The sequence below is a fragment of the Gopherus evgoodei genome, chromosome 15 (assembly GCF_007399415.2).
Source record: "Gopherus evgoodei ecotype Sinaloan lineage chromosome 15, rGopEvg1_v1.p, whole genome shotgun sequence".
Lineage (NCBI taxonomy): Eukaryota > Metazoa > Chordata > Testudines > Testudinidae > Gopherus > Gopherus evgoodei.
Window position 1 is genome coordinate 8,671,178 of NC_044336.1, and position 23,998 is coordinate 8,695,175.

Below are 23,998 nucleotides of genomic sequence, written 5' to 3' on the forward strand. Positions count from 1 at the left end.
TAGAGGGGTAACCGTATTAGTCTTGATCTGCAAAAAGCAACAAAGAGTCCTGTGGCACCTTATAGACTAACAGATGTATTGGAGCATAAGCTTTTGTGAGTGAATACCCACTTTGACGCAAAAAAAATACTGTACAGTAACTTGGGGACAAACTGATTTCAGAAGCATATGTGTTATCATGGACTTCAGTGGCAGCAATCACATGCATACATCTGAACAGAAAATACAAACTGAGATTTTCAAAGGAGCCTGAGGGACTGAGGTAACCAACTGCCATACAAATAATTCAGCTAAAGGGGAGCAGCATGCCTTACCGCTCTACAGTCCTTGAAAAATGCCAGCCATAATCCTGTAGGGCCTTATGCCATCCATTTTTCAGTAGAACTTTCCACTGACTTCATTAGGGTGTTGTGCTTTACGTGATGATATGATATGGCTGCTTGATAAGGAACTTTGGTCAAAATTTTCAGACTTGGGTGTTTGAAGTTAAAAATCTACAATAAATGGCCTGATTTCCAGCAGTCCTGAGCAATTAAGCAGAAATTGTGGGTGTCCAGAACCTCTGAAAATTAGATCCTTTATTTAGGTTCCTAAATATGGATTTAGTTGCCTAATTTAGGTAGCCAAGTCTGAAAATTTTGCATTTAATACTTAAATTCATCATTCAAAAATTATCATGAAAACTTACTAGCATGGGCACAAAATCTGTTCAGATAAAATCACTGGATGATCATAAAAATTTATATTTTACTTGAGGATCAAAAACTTACTCACCCCAGGTGAGTAGAATTTTGCAAGCTTGGATGAATAAATAATTATTTTAATTTAATTTATACTATAGGTCCTTGGGACAGGGACTACAACAACTAGTCTCTTGCACAGCGCCAGTCACAGTAACAGCATTTAATCCACAACAGTTGCTTTAACTGAACTTGTTTATTTGTTACAGCAGTCTACAAAACAAGTTCATAAGAAAGGTGGCTTTGGGAAGGATGGGAGACTAGAAGAGGAGCAAAAAGTGCATTTGTAAATTTTAGCCTTTGGTGACGTGAGATACTGAAAGCAATAAATATAGCTGCAGTACAAGCAAATACTCTGAAGCTCATACATTGTACAGGCGCTACTTTATGACTTGCTTCAAAACTGCTTCGCTTGTCCCAGGCTTCTTCTAAACAGATTGGCGTTCATATCAAGTTGTACCATGCATTTGTGATGAGGACTAATGTTCCTTTAAGAATTAGAATGAAACACACACATTCATTACACTTGTGATGTAGCCAGATTTCACTGTGGATTTGGGACTCCAGTGAAAAGCTAGTTTATTAAATTAACTCAGTAGAGGGGAAAAAAAGATGAAAGAAAACAGACCAAAACTGCGACTATTAAAAAAGAAAATACTTAAAAGGGGATTTAAAAAAAAAAAAAAAGCTTGCTTATGACTTTATCCAAAGGGAAGAGAGTGCTGCTTTTTGAACAAATAAAGAATCCTGTTTGATGAACATACTGAACTGGGACTTGAGAGCTGAGTTAAGCTCTGCCACATACTTCTTACATAATTTAGGTAGGTCACTCTCAGTGCCCCAGTTTCCCCATCTCTGAAATAGTGATGATGCTACATCTCTATGACACATGGATGTTTTCTGAGGGTACATTAATTAATATTTGTGACATTTGAAGCCATACAGACAGATGGATAGATAAAGTTAATTCAGTCCCTCCACTGCCACAATCCATTTTGAGCAATTGAGCAGTTAGGAATCTAGTTATAATGTATTGCACTTTGTCTAGATGTTAAGGGTAACACCACATTCTCCCATATGCACAATACAGATATAAAAGTTAGATATTATCATAATTAAACCGCTTTTAACATTCAAGATCAGACTCAAAAATCAGAACATGGATAATTTATTTTGAAGATTTTAAATGACATCTGGTGAAGTAAAAATATGGTTCAGTAAAGGATTGTAAAAAGATGACTACGTTATTACACCAATAACTTTTACATCTGTCATTAATTTTCAGTCGGTTTTATCTGCTCCCCTAGTCTGCATCCAATTTCACCTTGACTTGTGTTTTATTACAATCCCAATGCAGATCCCATCAACTGAAAAGACTAATAATTGCCTATGAAAATGCAGTAAATAGCAAGGACATTGTTTCCCTTTACCTAGCAAAAATGTAGAGTGTTTAAATGATCTGCACAAAATAATGTCAATAGGCTTTAAAATATATATGTCCTAACTTCTTTTACATTCTAGGAAGCCACATTTATTAACCGCAGCTTGTCACATATAGGCCAGGGAAGGGTTAATTAAGTTACACTCCTTGAACAGGTTAGTGAATGACGCTGAACTGGCACAGAAATATTTTTTGGCACAATGCAAATTTGGCACAATGCAATTCCCCCAGTTAGCATAATTTAAGGCTACCTTTTAAAGATCCCTTTAAAGCTCAATGTTACCGAGAACTGTTAGTGCTTGTAATTGTATCTGTTGCCTCCTCCTACTAAAAATATACTGAACTCAAAAGTATACATTTAACACCCAAGGGTCCTACCTGTCTTTAAAGAATTTTTATAAACTAGATGGTAACCTCAGGCTATTTAAGTACTTTGTAGTACGACATCAATGGCATGTAAAGAGATATTCTTTGATCACTACGCTACTTAAAAAAAAATTCCTTAATTTTTCACCCACCCATGTAAACTTATACTTGGAATGCAACTAAGTCAGAATGATAATACTACAAAACCACTAATAGGGTCCACTTTATTCTGTGTGCTCTTGCTAAGATGGCCTCTTCTGTTATTTTAGCAATGGAAATTGAAGTCATTCTTCGCTGCAGGGATGATTTTAGTGCTTATATTTCTTTTTAATTTGGATTTTTCATATGAGCACAAGTAACAGTTGAAAATACAGAAGGGTGGAAAAAATCAGTAAATAAGACAATTACTATTTGTAATTACTTTGTAAACAAACATGAGCGTAATCATCTGAGAGTGACAATTGGGGAGGTTATTTTTTCTTTTGTGTTTTAATAAATGAGAACCAAATTTCAAAATACTTAAAAATATTATGTATTTTTGCTTTTCAGTTAGAACTCAAATGCTGAAAACTAAATTTGTTAAGGTTTATAATTACAATTTTAAGTTGATTCAGATTCTCTGCTCAGTAGCTATAGTATTGTCTTCCTACATTGAATACGGGGGGGGGGGGTGGAATGGGGAGGGGGAAAGGGCTTGAAAAATAAATTGCAAAGTTTCACTCCTATTAAAGACCCAGAGGGTGTGAACATCTGTGGAAAAATAAGCGTAGAAGGAAGACTGAGATATGCAGATAAATCATTAGTTATATTAAGATATGAAACAGGCACCCAAAGAATGGCATAAAATGTAAATGAACTTTGGGATCTGGTCTCTTAATTTGACAGCTGTTTGACAACTGCAAAATGGAAAACTGACCTCAGACAACTGTGTATAAATGAGACTATTAAGCAGAAGAATTTCACATGGAATGATACAATATACACTGCAGTAACTTCTCACATGGGAATAGATAAATGCAGACTGGAATTTTTATTGTCTTTGAAGGTGCTGATGTTAAATAGACTTAAATTTCACAAAGAAGAGCTGTTTGTTACATTATCACAATTAATGGCACTTTCTGAAATACAATGCCTGTCACGTACAGAAGTACTAAATTAATTGTACACACATTTGTAACTTCTGAGTATTTTTAAAGCAATATTTTTGGCAATTGAACAACTCAAGGGACTGATAACAAAACACAAAAGTCTTTCACCTCCTGATCACCAGTCTGAATCTAGCCAAGGTCTATAATGACCAATACAGTAACCACCCAAGACCTTGTTTGGTGGCTTTCATGAAAGGAGTCGTGATTGCAGTTCAGTCCATTATAAACAGGTATCCACATCACAAAAGCAACACCACAAATGGCACCCTTGTTGATCTTCAGAGAAACCAAGGATTTAGTGGCTAAAGGAGCTTAATTCTGCACTCCTCATCTCTATTGGTGATTTTTCTTGTTCTGAGCTCATACAGCACCTAGCACATTAAGGTCTTGGGTCCATGACTAAGGCTCTGAGGTTCTACGGTAATAAATAAATAAATAATACAATAAAGGCGGTGTTATCTGGCACTTTACCTACTAGAAAGGTCTAGAAGACAGCATTTCTGGTATCCATTAAAAATCCAGTTGGTGTGGGGCTGGCAGACTCCCTATATGGCTCCACTTGGCTCCTCAGAAGTGGCAACATGTCCCTGCTGCTCCTAGGCAGAGGAACGGCCTGCAGTGCCTGCAGGTGGAGGAAGCGCGCAGAGCTGCCTGGCCGCGCCTCTGCCTAGGAGCAGCAAGGACATGTTGCTGCTTGCAGGGAGCCGCCTGAGGTGAGCACTGCACGGATCTGGCACCCTGAAATCCATCCCATTCCCCAACCCCCTCCCCCGAGTCCCTTCCCCCACTCAAACTCCCTCTCTCCACAGGTAAATGTAACTCTTAGTTAACTGGCACCCCACATTTCCAGAGCATGCCAGATGATAAAACTTTTACTGTAATACAAAGATGAGACACATTGGTGGGGCAGTGAGGGGAAAGTTTCCACTGCCACTTTCTACTATGTACATATTTTGTAGATAAACACAGGACTTCAGCTCCCAGAGATGTAAGCAATACACCTACTTAAAAAATGTACAGAAAAAGAAAATCTCTTCTTTCTCTGTTTACCTGTGCATTTACCTTCATAAGATCAGATCCTGTTCTCAATAAAATCAATGGCAAAACTTCCAAGATCAGCTCCACAAAGTTCTCTTTATTCTCTCCTTCGGCATAAAACCAATTGGCAATACTGGAACCCCTCCACTATATATGTGGTTTCAACCCAGAGCAATTAAACAACAGTTCTGTTAATTTTGTTTCTCTTCTCAAATGGTATATCAGCAAAGAATTCCTATCTGTATTTCATTAGCACTGTAGAACAATAAAGTTCACACAGCTTGTCACAGAACAAGCAATAAAGACATGGTGACTGTAGGAAGGGCCATATTTGACAGTAAATCTCATACCCTTCCAGTCAAGAGGAGTGGAGGAAAACAAAAAGTCTTGGCCACTGTTGCTACATGGGCATCTAGGGGCAATTGAAGATCTAGGGGGAGATTTTCAAAGGCATAAAGAACAATTAGGTGCCCATCTCCCATTGACATTCAATATGAGTTGGGCCCCTAACTTCCCTTTATGATTTAAAATCTCCCCACTAATGCCAAGTCTCATTCAGATGCTAAACTATAGCTGATGAGTCACAGAAGATGAAAACACAGAACTGAGCATCATCAGTATATTGAAGACACCTAAACTTTCCAGCAAGCTTATATGAACAACAGGAGGGATGACACGATAGAATCCTGCAGGACTCCGCGTGATAAAACCCTCATGGCAGAAGAGAAATTGCTCACCATATCAGCTCTCTCCAAAAGAAAGTAGCAGAGTCACATCATAGACATGTTAGGGACTGAAAATAAATAACCAAAAACTTAGCATCAATGCCCCCCCACTCCCCTCCACCTAATTCCTCCCCCCACCCCCCACAATTTATTGAAGGCAGCTGACAGATCCAAAATAATACAACTAGTATATGTCCTATACAATGCCAGGCCTTAAACCAGACCCGCTGACTCAAAGAAAACTGAGGGCTCTAGATACTGCTAGAGTAACTGTGCCATAACCTCCTCAATTATCCTTCCTTCCCAAATGGAAGTTTAGAAATAGGTGGATAAATGGCAAGAAGATCCGTATCAAGAGATGGTTTTCTTGAGTAGAAGTCTAATACTCATTTTTATAAGGGAGGCTGCCTCCTGCCCTTCCAAAGGGAGGCACTGATGGTCTCCACCAGGAGTAGCCCCAATATTCCACCCCAAGGGCTTTAACCAAGCATGATGAAGATGGGTCCAAAGCACAGACTGCAGCTCAAAAGCTCCCCCATCAGACCTCACTAAGCAGAAATGGTTGAAACTCTAGCAGAGGAAATATTGCATTTGTCCCTTCCAGACACTGCTTTGCTACCCAGGAGGATTTGAGTGATCTTATCCACAAAGTAACATGAAAATTCCTCACAGTGAGAAAAACTCAACTGTCACTGAGTGGAGACAGCCAGGATTAACCAGGCTGTTCACCACCCATAAAACTTCCGCTGTCTGGGATTTCGCAAAATCTATGATAGAAACGCATTAGGAATCAAGCCATAACCATCACAAGCGGTAAGTTAAATATGGCAGATTCCTTAACTTCACCATCTAACTTTTCTCTCTATTACCAACCTAGTTGCCCTGGCTGGCTAAGAACACTTCTCATAAACATTTTTATAACAGAGGCTTTTCCAGGAAAATATTTTGTCTTTCTTGCCATTTAATAAACACAAGAGTTACTTATTCTAACTCCTAATGCATCTTGTAAAATATTATTATTTAAGAAACATTTCATTTCAGAACATAAAAATGAGCTTGAAGCTAACTCCATTGTGTTTGCTTTCAAAACCCATCACCTTTATGATACTCTCAGAAGTTCAAATGGATTGTCATGTCTCTGTTAGTAATATCAACATAAATCTGAACTGTAATAAGAAACAAGTCTTTAAAAAAGGATTACAGGAATAGAGATTTTCATCTGCTAGACGTCTGTTTTACTTCAAGAATGTACATTATTTTGTGTGTGTAGATACATATACACAAATATATAAATAACCACACACACTGTTTTCAAAGGTTGTTAAACAGACTCTTTTTAAATCAAACCTTTATGGAACATGGGAATATCATCTCTGCCATTTTATTTCAGGTGTTCATTCGATACTCCCAATACACAGAGTGCATTTTTATCTTACTGATGCATCTAACCTGATGCTGAAAATAAAAATTACCCTCCGGATTAAATTTCCTTATAGACATAAAAAAGCAGAAGTAATGGATTATTGCCCAGAATTATGATTCAACCATTCAATCATTCAAAAAACCTATTTGCTTCTATGCTTAGAATCTCCTTAGAAAGTCATTTGTGGTAAATGGGTATTTTTGATAACTACGCATCCAAAGTTTTCTTACTCTTAGGACTAGTACTATAGTCCTACCATACATGCTACTTATTCTGGGCTCCAACAGAGGGGCATTTATCAGCAAATTCTGAAGCACCAGGGAGGAGGACATTCTGGGCTGCTGTGGGCCAGGCTGGGCCAGCCACTGGAACTGAGAGCTAGAGAACTGCCCCTCTTGTGCTCCCAACCCCCCCTGCTGGGACCAAGCAGTACAGATGAGAAAGCTACTTGATCTGAAGGCAGAGCGAACAAGAGCTGGACCTGGGGGGAAGAAGAGAGAATAGACTGGGACAAGGAGCTTGAAGTAGGTAGAATGAACTGGAGGTAGGTGGGGATGTGGAAAGGGAAAAACTGGGACTGGGCATAGTGGGCCAGGAGCCTGGGCAAGGAGCAGGAAGAGGAAGGGTGAGACAGACTGGATGGTGATCTGGGAGGGCACTGGGCCTGGCTGGAGAAGGAGCCTGGGATTTTGCAAGGAAAGAACTGAGCCTGGCTAAGAAAAGAGATGGGGCAAGGGATCTGGGTGTGGGGGACATACTGATATTGGATGAGGACTGGGAGCCAGAGGGGATGTGGAACATGGTCAGAGGGGAAGCAACTGAAAGACAGGAGGAAGGAGAGACAGATTGGATGAGGAGCTTGGAACTAGGACTGGCTGGGCAAGGAGAATGGGACTGGGAGCAGAGTGAAGGCTGGGACTGGGCTGGGGAGTCTACAGTGGGCAACTAGGACTCACCGGACAAGGAAACCGGAACTGGGATGAGAAGCCTGATGAGCTGAAAATGGGACTGGCTAAGTGAGAAGAAAAGGGACTGAGATGCAGAGCCCTGGCGGCGAAGAAACAGGAAAAATGTCATCCAGCTCTAGTACTTACCTTTTTGCCCCCTCCCACAAATATAGTTTGTAAAGTAGAGTTTTGTTGTGACAAGACAAGGCACCTCTTCAATGCAGCAGCTGTGGAAGCCGTCACCTATGTGGGAAGGATCCACTCCACTTCTCCTGGGAAACAGCTTAGCAATTGGCTCTTCTTTATTCCACGCTGGGAACAGCTGTAGCAAGATCCTCCTTACCCCTTTCCTCACAAGCTGCATGCAACTTTTCTTCTTCCCCTGCACTCAACTAGAGCAGAGAAGGAGATGATTTCTTTGGAATGAACTTAATATCTACCAGCTAAGCAATGATTACTGGTTTACAGAAGGATTAATCCAGAGGAACCCACACAGAGCTGGTCTTTTCTACAAACTTTTATTGTCTTCGAAAACGGAAGAGTCATGTTAGCTAACTCAGTACTGATCATAACTTTGCAGTCCATGTAGATAAGGACAATTCAGAGACAATATATGATGTCTATGTTTGCCCTTGTCTACCTGTATAGTGTCCATGTTTGCTCATAAGCTCACTAGAATCTTCACAGTCATGTTCTAATACAAGATTGTGTAGTGATGACAAAGCAGAGTGAAGCTTTATAATTGAAGTAGTGATAATCAAATTAAATTAAATGGCTTGGAGTCTTACTACCACAGATTTCACTGTATGTAAGTTCTACTGTAGTCACAATCCTATACAGACTTTGAATTGTATTGCAATTATATAATATTAAGTAACAGTGAAAAATTTCTTGGTTTTTTATTCTTTTTAAATAATTTAAATTGAAATGGATTATATTAATGCTCTGAAGTTGTGTTTCAACTATATATTCCCTAAAGAGAATGCTGGATAGCTGGAGCCAGGGAAGAATTTTCCTTAACCCTTGTGAGTTATAATTCACTTCATGCTCATTATTTTTCTTAAGGCACACAGTGTACACAGCTAACCTGCCATTTTCAAGGCTGTACGCAGTTTCACCAAAGGCAGCATACCGGATAGATATAAGACCATTCAGGATGAAATTTCACTAATTCTTTCATCCCCAAGGCTGTTTAGCTCATCAACTCATCTACAACTTAATACCTTCTTGCAGTACTAAAGAAATTCTTACCAATTTGCAAAATGTCAAACAGCTACTTAAATGCGTACAAAATAAAAACTAAACATTTTCACTTTCCATTTGAAAAGTTCCTTGTGTTTTGGAAGGTACTGCCAGTGCAGATCAATCTTAGTAACTACTATATTTCCCCTTTTGTCTGATGCTATCTCTACATTCCATCATTTCAATCCTTTGAAATTCCTTTGTTCTCCCTGAGATCACTATTTCCAGGAGAAATCTGGCACTGGATCTAAAGGGAACTCCACCACTAAAGTTTCCCTGAAGATCAAATATGCAGGTAAATTATTTCTCCTCCCACCCACTTTCCACTGTCCCTAATATTAAAAAAAAAAATTTAGTAAGCGCTAGCAAGATTGCATTTCCTGGAGCATGAAAATGTGAACTCTCAGATTCAGTTATGCACAGAATTTAAAAATGGTTTCAGCATTTGACCATTCTATAACATTTTGGCAAAAAGGAAGCATTTCAGAACAGAGATGGCCATTTTCTTGATTTTATATTTAGGAAGTGCATATCTATCAGAATGTACACATAAAAACGTATTTATTCCCCACCTAACATCCACTTTTTTATGGTAATTGTTTGAGACTGTCCTTCACCTACCAATGAAAGCAGAGTCCCTTGTAATTTAATGCATGTGTTTTCTAATTAACATATTGTACTTTTTTTTTATTTACTGAACATCATTTGTTGTCAATCCACGAATCGATGACCATATTAAAAAAGTAGACAATTATCAGAAAAGAGGCACAATATTCTGATGTGGAAAATATAGATGAAACTATCTAATAAGGACATTAAAATAGGAATGTTGTACTTATTTACTGATTTTAACAAAATGTAATGTGAACAGAAAATGAATCCAGACAAAACCTTTTTCATTTAAACTTTCTCAAAATTCTACAACTCTGTGCTAAGGTATGAGAAACCATAAAGGGAAACTAACTAGAAACAAGACTGAAATTGGCCAGTTTTACTTCACTGTCCAAAGTGAATGTCAATGCTTTGCTGAATTAGGTCTAAAGTGTCCCCTAATTTTAGGTATGGGTGCCAGAACTTGTCTATTTCCCTCTGTGGATTTCTAGCTCACAGAACGCACCAAAGGAGATGCTTATAATATGAGAAGTTCTCCCAACAATGGCATGTATTAATTTATAATATTTTCCCAAGATCCTTTATCAAGTTTCAGTTGTAGGTTAAATAATTTATGATTCAGAAAGATAATCTCTGCATTTAAAATGTATTGTTCTTTCTGAGGTTGGTTCTAATTAGTGCTCATCATTTTCATTGTTCATGAAATACATCTTCACTGAACTACTCCTGCTCAATAGCAAGGATTTCTCCATGCTGACTCGATCTAGCAGAGTTACAATTATGAATCATCTCACTGAGACATAAGTTATGATCCTCAAATGACCACTAATGAAGGTTTCCTAGCCATTAAAATATCAAAGAAGCATATATCAGAACACTTCAGAGCACAAGATAGACTTCCAGTGTTGCACTTCTCATATATTTATTGTGTACTGTAAATTACATCATAGGCTGCCTCCAACACTGACAACCTTGTACCCCTGAGCTAAAACACCAGGTTTTAATAACCACTTCTGACAATCTTTTGATCACTGGGGGTAGATGAAAGGCAATGCCGTCTGCTGCAGGCAGTCTGTTCAGTCAAAACAAAGGAAACTTCAGAGAGACAGAGATGCATCAGGTGTTAATCTCAGAGGAACAATGCAGAAGGCAATCCGATTGGCTGGCTGTCCTCATTTCAAGTTACAAAATGCTAAGTGGCTGGAAGTGGCCTCAACCAAAATGCATGCAGGAAAGAATGGCACTACAGTTCTCATTAAACACTTTGCTTTAGATACATGTAACTTTGACAATTTCTCTGAACTAAATCAGAACATTTATTCAACTATTTGATTTCATACCGCAGATTTGCGGGGGGGGGAACAGTATTTATTTTCTTTTGTAAAAAGATATTTCTACTGAAGTACTGTTGTGAAATAATCTCCCAAGAGAAGCATTGTGGGTTCCAGGATATGAGAGAGACAAGGGGGGTGAGTAAAAGATATTACCTCACCCACCTTGTCTCCCAAGAGAAGTGGCAGAAACCCATCACGTAAGACTTTTTAAAAGTATACTGAACAGAACTCTTGAAACAATAAACTGCAGGGAACAATCCAGCATTACTGGCGAAGGACTGGATGGTCTAATAAGTATTTTGCTCCCCCATTAGAAAATGTTTGTAATTCTATTATGATGATTTATATTATTCTTATAGTGCTCCAAAATGCATACTAGGTATTTTCAGACATAAGAAAACAGGTCCTTGCTATGAAAAAAGTTTATCTAAATAGACAACATAAGTGAAAAGTGTCTGAGGTAAAAGTTACCACAAGTTTTCATTCCTGTTTTTCCTCGCATCTCTCTCTCTCTCTTTTTTTTTTTCACTATTTTTCCCATTTGAGGGCTGTTTTAGAGTTCTGTTATTTGTCTTTTTAGTTGTCCAACTCGTGCAATCTGAGTGTTAATTTATTTGTAACCTGTGACTTCTTTAACCCTGGCCTGTTTTCTTTATGTACTTTAACTCTTACCTAGCTATTCACTGATCTGACACCTTTAAAAAAAAAAAAAGATTTTTCTTCTTTGTGGAGTTGCTCAGAAGTTACTTCTAATAGACTAATGAACGCTACAAACTAAACTTGCAATCCTGCAAGTCATTCCTCATGGGCAGACCCTTGCACAAAGCAACTTGCAGGGTCAAGGCCTACAAGCCTGACACAGCAAACTTTTACACACAAACAAACAAATACCTACCTTGTAAATAAAAAGCCTAACAAAATGCAAACCTTTCACGTCACCCACTTTGAAGAAGCATTTTGGGTCCTCTTTTTGCTAATATTTAAAGCATCTCCTTCTGGAAATAAACAGTGTTTCAAATATTTAAAATCTGAAGAAAGGAGGCGGAAGAGGAAGACGAGGATGAACTGTCACAACTGTGACAGACCTAAAACAAAGTTTGGAGTTGTTAAACCAGAGACACCATACACCTTCACTGTGGTGTGAGACATGCAGCCAACTGTCTGCCTCTTCCTGAACAGCACAGGTATCCAGTATAACTGCAATTCCTGATGTTTCTTATTTCTACTACTTAAAAAATATGTTTTTGTAACTGGCTAATTAATCCAATGCTGTTATGCCTGATACATCTTGGAGACCAATCAATCCCATTCTTTCTTTCATAGCGTTTCTTTTAGCACTGAAATCACCAGTTGACGCTTACTGTTTGTTTCATGCTTTTTACATTGTACTGAATCTTGTTACGAGGCCTTATGTGTCACAACATGATGCAGAAAATTACCAGTACTTTACAAAAATCAGTTTGCCATTGTTGAATATAAAAACACAAATACATGAACATAGGTGCTGGCGCTGGGAGTGCAGCCGCAACTCCTGGCTTCAAGTGGTTTTTATCACATACAGGTCTTCCAATTTGGTTCAATGGTTCACAGCACTCCCACTTTACAAATTGTTCCAGCGCTCCTGTACATGAATAGGATGAAGCCAGCTGATATTTTTCTACCATTCTGGTATTAACTATTTTGGAGAGTCTCCTTACCAGTCTCTATGATGGGCATTCCTGATTAATCAGTGAAATAGAAGAACAGTTGTAAAATGATGACTCTACCAGATTTCTACAGTGAGTTTTGGCACCTACTACAGGAAATGGAAGCGTGATGTGTATGAGAAACAGAGTAATATAAAACTTTGCCATGCCTCAGTTTCCCCATCTGTAAAAGAGGGATAATATTTTCCTGTTTCTAAGGGAGTTTGTAAGGATTAATTCATTAGCCTTTGTATAATGGTTCGAATGCTCTTCAAGACAAGGAATTACAGAAGTGCAACCTATTACACACCATGAAGACCTCAAATTCCTTCTGGTGATGGAAAAAACAGTAAAGAACAAATTTACAGGGACAGTCTATCTAGGTTTCTACATGGCACTAATCACTGTAGTATCCAAACACCTCACACACATTGACGAACCTGTCTTCACAATACCCCTGTGAGCTAGGGCCATTTTACAGATGGGGAGCTGAAATAGAGACAGATTATGTGACTTATACAAGGTCACATAAGGGCGTGTGTGAGCTGACAACTGAACCCAGATCCTGAGTCCCAATCCACTACTTTAATCACAAGACTATCCTTCCTCCGCTTTAAGATCATTATTGTCAAGTGATGTCGATGCTATATTAAGAACAAAAATTAGAAAGTCTTTTATATGTGCCAGCTGTTAAAAAGCATAAACATTGCAGCTACTAAATACTAGCGCCCATCAGATCAAAACCCTGAAGGGCTAGCAATGCTAACTGCTCTTAGATTTGTTCTTTTCCCCAGCGTTAAAGAATCTGCTTTATTTCTAATTGCTTTATAACTTTAGCTGAGATATTCAATTCCACCTGTTTCCTTTTCAAGGTACTATCAGTAAAATCCAACCACAGCATTTGATCCTTCAGTTACTAAATTCAAGTCATTTTAAAGCATCCTGCTTTCATCTTTACAACCCTCTTTCCTACTTTTAAACCATGCTACAGCTTTAGAAGAATGTACTTGACATATAAAATGTGCATATGATTCTTTTAACATTTTCATGCCTTGTATTGTGTTGTAAACATGTCTTCATGTTTTATCTGCTCAACCATAAATCAGAGACTAACATCTCAGAAGCCTCACAAATGACAATTTTTCTGTATAGAATAAATCTGAGAGACTCCAATACTAAAAATCTTGCTTTCAGCTTTAACAAGAAGATCAGAGAAAAAGGCCTACAAAGCAAAAAGTGAGATACTCAGCTAAATTAAAAACAGCAAAGAAAAAAGTAACAGTGTGATAAACTTAGTAAAATATGGGAACAAATAAATGAACGTTTCAGTCCAGCCTAAGCTGACAATAAGCCAACATTCTGCTGATTCCCAGGTGCTCCCCACCCCCATTTGTTTTGTTCTGTTTGTTTCTACAGAACAATGTTTTGAGAAAACACCTTCAGCATTCACATCAGCATGTTGAATACTGTGGGATCACATAGTGTCCACTTAACTGGACACTATGTAACCTCAGGGAAGCCACTGCCCCTCTCAGTATTTCAGTTCCCCCAACTGTAACAGGTAGGATAACATCTATGCATAGCATAGACATGGGGTGAAGATTAATGTTGATAAAGCATTCTGAATATGTAAAAGCATAATAGAAAGTGATATATTAGAAATAATTGCTTTTGTTTTATTTAAATTTAAAATGCAGTGTTTAAGATACCGATTCCAAATACCACTTATTCTGTGTATTGTAACTGCAAGTTTTTCGAGGTTGCACGGTTGGCTTACAAAGCACAAGCTGTATGTCTTTAAACTAGAAATGAAATGTCATGCTCTGTTCCCAGGTAGTTATGCTAAGATTTTTTTTCTATTATTATGATTAAAAACATTGCACAACATGGTGTTCTTTCATTCTGAAGTGATCCATGGAGAGCACCTGAAGACAATAATTCTAAATTATTCCAGTACCGGAAAAGAGAGGGGGCACTCAAACAAACAGAGTGGAAGAAAGCAGTTTGGACAGGTGGGAGTGAAAAGTAGTGACATGTTGTAGTACACTACCGAAGGGGTGAAAGATATAGTGCAGCGTTGTATGATGTGGAAGAGAACAAGGACCATTGGGTTAGAAAGCCACTAAGATGCTAGATTAGGTGAGACATACAACTCTGAAGTACTGTGATATTGAAAAGTGATGCAGAGGCAGAACAACTGGTAAGGGACAAGAGACCACTACGTATTCTGAACCTTTCTGCAGCAGTTCACTATTTTATAGTCCATGGCACCATGCTCATTTCTTCAGACCACTGCACATTCTACAGAACTATACACATTTTCACAGTATTTACCCAGACCAGCAACTCTCCTGATAACATTTTCCACAATTCTTTGATAGATTCTGTTTCTGTAAAACTGGTGCCTAACAGAAAACATTATGAAATATTTCTCAGACATTTTCGACAAACAAATCACACACTTTTTAGGATGACTTTCTAGATCAATCATTATATATTTTCCCCAATGTTATCCCAACCTCAACGATATTTTAGCCATATTTTCAAAAATATTTTTAACTCAATAACATTTTTAATACTGTTTCTCCAGGCCCGTGAAACATTTTACACTCTGCTTTTTCTATTGTACCTAAAAAGCACAATCAATTTAACAGAATTGTCATAGAAGACATTTGATTATTTTTACTTACATCAGAAAATCCAGTTACAGTTTACCCCTTGTGATGGAAAACTAATTTATAAGTACATATCTTTCTTCAGCGAGATCTATAAATAATGGAAATTGCAGTGTTGACACCTCATGCACTATTTGTTGTTTTTCTTAAAGCCCCAGCTACTTGAGTCAAGTGATTACTTGAGAATCTCAGTTTTCATTGTTAAAAAAGGTTTCTAGCCCTCATATGGTTGCCGAAAAAAGTTTGAAAATGTGACCCCTCAAAGGTAAATAAAAATCTTAAAATGTATTACTTTTTTAAAAACCTCACGATTTTTAAACTCGGCTTTATTTACTGCACACTATTGAAAAGCTCCTCTGAAGCCAGAATTATAAGTTTCCAAATGGGCTCAGAACTTCTGCAAATCATATAGCACAGTCTCAAGTCAGGCACCCAAAAATGAGGAACAAAATTAGAGCCCTCCTCTGAAAAGTTTGATTTAAGTGGCTTGTCCAGCATCATATAAGAAATCTGGCAGAAGCATGGATAAAATCCAGCACTCCAGAGCAGTATTCAACTGCCTTAACCACAGTACTATCCTTCCTCTTCCTTCCCTGCCTCATTCACTATACACTTTCCAACTTCTGCTACAAATAAGCCTGGGGGTCGTACAGGCAACAGTCTCCACTATATAACCCTGATTCATCCCCAGAGCAGTCAATTCTGTGCACTAGGAATAACAGAAAACAGGCCCCCCACACCTAAATAAATAAATAAATATAAATAAAGGCCAGAGGTACCACGGTAAGAAAAAGAGAGACTATAAAGAACTGTCTCACTGCTCAGTGCCAGGTAATGCGACTGATGCACGGACAGGGTGTGGTACACACAGAAATGGTGGCTGGGATAGGACAGATTCTACAGCACTTCCAGACCTTAACACTGACCTCAGGATCGAACAATATTCAAAATGTTAATCATAGATCTAAAATGAAAATAAGCTAAGATCAGAAATTTAACAGCAGCAACATCACTACAAGTTTTCAGTCAGAACATTCCCACTAGTAGATTCTCCCCCCAGTGAGATCTGGAAAACAAAGCAGAGCCATATAGTATTTAAAATCAGTTATCACAATCTAGAAGAAGAAAATGGGGGCACACAACACAGTTTGCTACCTTTACATACTTTTCAAGGTATGTTTGTATGTGTATTTTCCAAAAAAAGCAAACAGAAGAGACAGAAATTTCATCATGTGGAGCCATATTGACTACCCCATTGTCATTATCAGGGTCAGAACCTTTAGATCCACCACACAGACTGCTGCCATTTGAACTAACAGAATAACCAATAACAGTCATAGGTTGTCATCCTCTATGTGGATCAGCATTAGCGGATAAGACACTCACTTTGCCAGTGGATTTCACAGCTATTGACTGAGACCAGAAGAATGTTGAGACTCAGGAAACCTGGGTTCTGTTCCAAGTTATCACGGGAATGTGCTCCAGTGGTTACATACCCCTCTGTCCTTGTCCCCACTCAAGCCTGACCCCTTCTGCCCCTCCAGCCTGTCACTGACACAGCACCTTTCCTGTTCACCTGCCTCCCCATACTTCTTTGTCTCTGCTGAGCATGCGTGAATGTAGCTTTTTAGAGGCTCATAGCTTTGCCAGATGTGGACAGATTTTCATAAGGATAGCAAAAGGCACATCTTAGATAGACATCACCCCCTCTCCTGCCAAATTTCAATTCCCTGCTCCAAAGAATGGAAGCACTAGAGCTTCTCAACAAGTGCAACAATTTAACATGGGCAAAACAACATTTTTTCCCCATACCTCATTATGAAAAACAGTTGGATCATTTGAGCAGATACTAAAAAATTAGCCTGAAGCAGTTGCCCAGCATGAACATCTTCAGCCCAAATGCTTAAAGCCTGGCAAAGTTATAAACAGCTTAACGAGGATCTTATATTACACAGTGTCTGGCAACCTAACCTATCACTACCTGCACCATCAACAATATAGTGAGGATGCTGGAATGTAATGGAGACCACAATTTTTAGATGGCCTCAGGTATTATCATATTTGACCTACTGTAAATTCTGCCCCAGAGAAACACACATCAGAACTTATGAACTTGCTGGTGGGCATCTAGAGGTGCCCTGTTTACCCTCTCAAGCACAGTAAAGTCTTATTACACATCTTGGTTGAGACCTCCTTCTCAGAAGTCGCCAGGTCCTTCCTCTGACAAACTTGGTCTCAGTGCTGCCCTCTCCAGTCTCAACTCTCCCAACAGTCCTCGCCCATCTGCTGCAATCTGAACCAATAATCCATGATGCTAGCAACCAAATGTGCCTTTATAGAACATAGACGTTAAATCTCAGTTTCATGCATAGGTTTGACTTACCACCATCCCCTACATAAAATACCATTAGCTTGCCACATTACCAAATATTTTCCACACAAGCCTTATGAGGTTCAACAAGAGGAGGGAAAAACTATAGTAAAAAAAAAAAATCCACTGTTGTACAATATCCTGAATTACAGCTATTTCTCTGCCTTTGTAATAAACTTTTATTCCCTTGCTTTCCTGAATAAAAGTAGCTGCCCTCAGAGCTTTGGACTCCAAAATATACTATGGCATTCTTACCATTCTCAGCTATTCCAAGTGCTTGCAAATAGCTTCTAAAATGGCTACTTTTGAGACAAAATGTATTAATAAGGAATATCTATAAGCTGAAAGCTGTGAAATCAGTCCCTGGTGCATACATAACCATTTTCTAAAACATTTATCAGAATCTTAAAAAAGGCAGATTAAGCAACAGCCTCCAAACAAAATTTCAATTCTCTTTTTAGCCCTACAGCATTCAGTTCAAAATGGAAATGAAACCTGCTGTCAGTCTATATCAGCTGTTTCTCTTAGGGTACAAACTGAATTTTGAATATAGGCAAAACTATAAAAGTATGGGATATAAAAGAAAAATTAGAAAGGAAGGCTGGTGGCACATCTTCAAAATTGCATTGTATCAACACTGAGGAAGTTGCAGGCACTTAAACAAGCCTAAGAGACAACTTTCCTATTCAGATCTATACTTATTTTGTACAAGTTATGTACACTGTAAGAGAGAAATGTACTTCGTATAAAAGTATGGTTTTAATAAGAATTCTTATGTGCTGTGTAAGCGCTTTCATCTGAAGATCTCAAAACAGTTTTCTATTTTACAGATGAGGAAACTGACAAACATAGGTTCTACAGGTTACCCAATCCTGAGTCCACTGAAGAAAATAGCAAAACTCCCACTGACTTCAACAGAAGCAGGATTGGGGCTTAAATGACTTGATTGGCAGAATTAAGGACATAACGCAGAAGTCCCAATTCCCACTCTCTAACCACTACGCAATTCCACCTCACATCATTCAGTGGTGCACTTTTTATACTACCAACACTAACAATATTGCCTTGAGGTTTGGAAATCTTGTCAGCTCACTTCTGGGTATGCCAACTACTTTTGGGATCTATATTTTTGATTATCGATTCATAAACATATACACAATTCTGCAGTGCAACTTCTAGGTGTTCATAACTCATGCAGAATACACAGCTCCCCTCATATCACCATAGTCACCTAGAGTCCATGGAAATATTTCTGGAGCTAAGACAACATCACTCTACAGTTCAAGCTAAAAGATGATGGGCTCACCTGATTGATGGAGTTGGCTGCACAGGAAGCAAGTCCAGTTCCAATGGAGGTAAGCAGGAAACAAGTTAGGTCAAAAGGGACTGGAGCCATAGCAAACCCAGCAGATGCGGTACTCACAACCAGAGCTGCAACACAAAGGCACACAGCATGTTTTACTAGCATGACTCCAACAATAAGTCATTTCTCCTTTATGTACGTAACCATTACAGATCAGGTTTTTAGAACTACGTAAGAACTCCACATTCCATAGGTTTACTTCTTACATTAATTATTTGCATCACAGTAGCGCTTACAGGCTCCAGGCAGAATGGACTTATTGAAGTCAAAGCAATCCAAATAACCTATCTTAATCATGCTTTAAATCAGTAAGCAGGAAGCCTTGATTTAAAATCATTCATTTTAACCGTGTTTTGCATTTGTATTTTTTTATTTACATAAAGAAACGTTGAGTCTCATTGGTTGGCAAACAATACGACATGTTGATTTGCAAGTAAATATAGCCTTTGCACTAAATGCGGTAATTCTTTTTGTTAACCAGTTGGATGCCCATATCTACACACATTTAAGTATTAGCTTGCTAAATTTACATTTATTCAGATTCTTCTTAATTTTTACATTTTTTATAATGTTAGAAAATGATGAATGATGCAATGGATGCCCTAGCTCCATATACAATATTATTTAGTAGATTAATTTTTTACTTGTGATTGGTACCAAGCTCTGTTTGGATGGAAATTCAAATTAAGTTAAAATGCAGAAAAACAGTTTTATTAGTTATTGTTATTAAATAAAATTACCTTACATGTTCTGGATACACAAGAAAAAAGTTTATCAAAATACATTTTCCATTTAAAACCAACTGATTTATTAAAGGAAGTGTTAGGTGCAGTTAGGGAACTGCCCGGATTATTTCTAGTCACTATGCTTTTCAGAATTTTAGAACTAGTAGATCTCAAACTCTCATATATAGGCTTCATTCAGAGATTGAAAAAGGAAAACAAGCTTTCCTGCTTCTTCAGCTCACAACTTAACTTTGGATAAACTAGCCATTGAACTGAACTAACTGAACAAGCTGAAATGAAGATAATATTCTCTCTGCACCTACAGAAGAGGCTGTTGCTGTCAAAAGCTGGTTTAGCCCTTCAACAAACTCTGCTTCCAGATGCTTAGCCAGTGACTGCCATCAGTTCAGTGGTTTGACTTTCTTTGAAACTTGGCAGCAAATATGTACTACTTAATATTATATTTTGTATTTAATTTTAATGATTTTAACAGATTATAATACGTTAGGCCTTAGCATAGGTGGTCAACTTCAAATTAAATTTTATATGGATCCAGTTTTAAAAAATTAATTTAATTTGTTTTTTAAATTTATTACTATATTTAAATACAAAATCTTTTTTTAAAATAATTTTTATTCACCCATGGCTCTAACCAAGAACATGGTCTCATTGTCCTACAAACAGATGCTGAAAAAATTCATGCTTCACAATCGAAATAGACAAGAAAAAAGGAAGGTGGAAAGGAAAACAGTCACAGAAATGAATTGATCTACCCAAATTCATACAGCAGGTTAGTGACAGCACTGGGAACAGAGCCCATGTCTCCTGACTCTCTGTCCAGTGCCTTTGTCACTAGACAAACCACCTCTCAAAGTATATGTATGGGTCATAGGTTTCAGTAGCTGAGTGAAGATTGTCACAACATGCAAAAAACATGGCTGGTAACCTCATGAGCAATGAAAAGTAGAGCTCTGATATGATGCTATCACAAAAAATACTTCAAGGCAGAACCTGAACGTCTCAAGGAAGCATAAGAAAATCCAGTCAGCCAGGACTGGTGAAGATAGTCACTAAACTCTGTGTGCATCTTTGCTGTATATTTGATACATCTTAATTTATCTGATCTGCCCAATTTGGGGCAGGAGAAGATGCAGCCGTCAGCAGTTAAATCCAAAGGCTTAGAATGTGAGTGGATTTATGTGGCAAACACATTCCAGATCAGGAATTTGAATTGAATATTACATGCACTGCTCTACAGCTAAGAAACCCATATCCAAGTATTAAAATCATCCAAAGAATGGATGACACAAACCTAGCTTTCTTTAAGAGAAAAGCAGTACTAAAGAGAAGTCTCTTTCTTCTTGCAACAAATCAGCCAACACAATTATTGAACAGCTTGCTTATGGCTTTGAACCTTGTTATCTGAACTTAAAAAATTTATAAGAGGGGAAGAAAAAATTATCATAAATTGTAGTTCTTGTAAGAACCATTATCTCAGCAGTTTTCTAACTGCACAAATAATATGCTCTGTAGCAAAGTCAAATAGCACACTAAAACCTACGCTGACCACAAATATCTAGATTATTTACAAAGTAATGTTGCTCACTATGAAGGGGAAATGCAATGCCAGAGAAGAGGCTTGCTAGCAAAAGACACGCTTGCAAAGGGTTCAAGAGTCATGGTAGAGACCAAAAGAACATGAACTCTCCCTGCCAGGCTGCTGCTAAAAGAGCTAAAGTGATTGTTGGATGCAAAAACAAGGGAATGTCCATTGGCAACAGTGAGATATTACTTCAGAATACATTTGTGGGACCACTGCTGGAATACTGTATCCAGATTAGATATCCACATTTTTAAAAGGATGTTGAAAAGTTAGAGGGAAAGGCTTTATGAAAGATTTAAGATCTAGAGAACCTGCCGTACAGTGAGAGAGTTAAGAATTTCAATTTATTTAGTTTAGCAAAGAGAAGCTTAAGGATAGGTCTATATTGCACTGCAAGCCTGGGCTTGGACTCAGGCTCAATCCCAAACCCCTCTTTTGTCTACACACAAATCTGTCTTATTCAGGCCCGTAAGCCCTCAGGACCTGGGCGGGGGACGGATTCGAGCCAAAGCCCCAGAAACTGCCTCACTCTGCCATGTGGACACAGCTCAGGCCAAGGTCCCCAGACTCGTGTACCGAGAGCCTGACAGCGCTATCCCACAACCCCATCAGTCAGTGTTCCTTAGCTTTTCTGCCATAAGTTAATCAGCGCCCAGGAAATGGAAGCAGCCTGCCCACCCCTAGTTCAAGTACAGCTGCTCGGTGTTTAACCCTTCCATTTTTTTCTGACCACTGAACTGCAAACAGAGTGAACCATCTCCTGTGTTAGCTATGGCCAGTGACAAGAAGCAGCTCTTTGCCAAGTACGCTGCTACCTGGTCATGGGACCACAGTCAGATTCTGGTAAACCTCTGGACCAAGGCAAGCAAGACGTTTGACCCCACTAAGAGCACCACTAAGAAACAGCAGACAAGATGGCAGCACTGGGGATTAAACAGACCAGTGACCAGGGCAGGCAGATTATGCGTCTCAAGGGTGACTACCAGAAAGCCAAGGATGAGACCTGCATGCCTCCCCGTCATCCTGCCTCCTCTATGAGAGACTTCAAACAGGTGCTTGGAACTGCACCAAGCACTGAGCCAACAGCAGTTCACTTAGCCAGATCAGTAAGTACCTACACAGAGAGAAGATATACTTTAGGGCTGTGGTTGGCAAAATTTTGAGTATTATGGCTCTATAACAGGTATTTTAAAAGTTGATAGCTTCCCACAACCAAATACATCCTTTCTTTTTTTTAAAAACCAACTCAGGACACTGGATTAAGAGTTTAGGACACGAGTGAATTGTTTTGTGACTTTATTCAACTACACACACTTTGTTTAATTATATATTCTGATGTAATCCAGTTTTTAAAAACTATTAATTTGAAAATATAGATTTTTAGCATGTTTGGACAAGCCCTAAGATTTTAGTGAGATGAGTGGGCCTGTTACAAGTTCTTCAGCTACTGTGCCTGCTTTGACAAAACTCATAACACAGAAGCTGAACTATGTTTGCTGTGTCTGGATTCATCAAGCTGCAGTGCAAAATACTGACTCCTCTTAACTTGGATGTTTTCTGCAAAGTAATAATTGAGTTGACAGATGGTATTAATTGACAAAGGAATGGTTTTCAGTGCTGTGACTGTTTGTTCCCCTATCATAATTCTATACATCTATTTCTGCTAGAAGTCAAAGATTCTCGCCGGCCTGCGCTTGTTTGCATTTTGCAATTCGCATGGCTATTGCATAAGATGCTTCTTGAGCTACAGTTGCTTCTTTAGGCGTTTTTTTTTTTTTTTTTTTTTTTTTTTTTTTTTTGCTGCTGCTGCTTTAATTCTTCTGGTCTCTGAAGGAAAAAAAATCACAGCTCTCATTTACGAATACCAGGTGTTTGGGTTCTAAATGTCTCTGTACTTACCCTAGCCTCATAGTTTCATTTACTAACACTTGAAAACAAATACACATTGTGGCTGTGGACTTTCTGCAGCAATCATAAAATGTGAAAATTCAAACAGCCGAATGTTTGCTACATGTAGGCTTAGCATTCAGCAAAACTGTTCCATTATCAAAATAAATTGGACTTCTCTCCCTCAGCCCCTTCCCCTATCTGCTAGTGCTGGTGCCACTGGCACTGGGAGCTTCTCTTTGGCCTTAGGGGACTTTCAGCCTATAGCAGGGGTCTCAAATGGCCCACAGAGTTATTTCCAGCAGTCTGCCATAGGCGCCAACTCCACCGGCAACCAAGCTCGCCTCCCTCCTCCCCTCCCCCAAGCACGCCACACTCCTGCTCCTCTGCCTACCTCCCAGCGCTTCCAGCCACCAAACAGCTGTGCACTCGGGGAGGAGGTGAAGAGATGGGGCTGGGCGGGTATTAGGGGAAGGGGGTGGAATAGGAGCAGGGAGGGGATGGAGTTGAGGCAGAGACTTTGGGAAAGGGGTTGGAATGGAGGTGGGGAAGGGGTGGGAGGAGACAGGGCAGGGGTGGGGCCTCATGGAAGGGGTGGAGTGGGGGCAGGGGGGACTTTAACTGAAGTAAATGCATGTTTTTGTCTTTTGAGTGAGGTGCATTACTGAGTGTT

At 38.8% G+C, this 23,998-nt stretch overlaps 1 protein-coding gene across 2 annotated transcripts in view; it reads right to left on the reverse strand.

Moving 5' to 3' along the window:
• Positions 1-23,998, reverse strand: part of LOC115635506 (protoheme IX farnesyltransferase, mitochondrial) — a 159,894-nt gene that overhangs the window by 122,473 nt on the left and 13,423 nt on the right. For both annotated transcript variants that reach the window (XM_030534385.1, XM_030534387.1), the window contains one exon: positions 19,054-19,178. In XM_030534385.1, the coding sequence (XP_030390245.1) occupies positions 19,054-19,178 (125 nt within the window). The remainder of the gene's footprint in view (positions 1-19,053; positions 19,179-23,998) is intronic.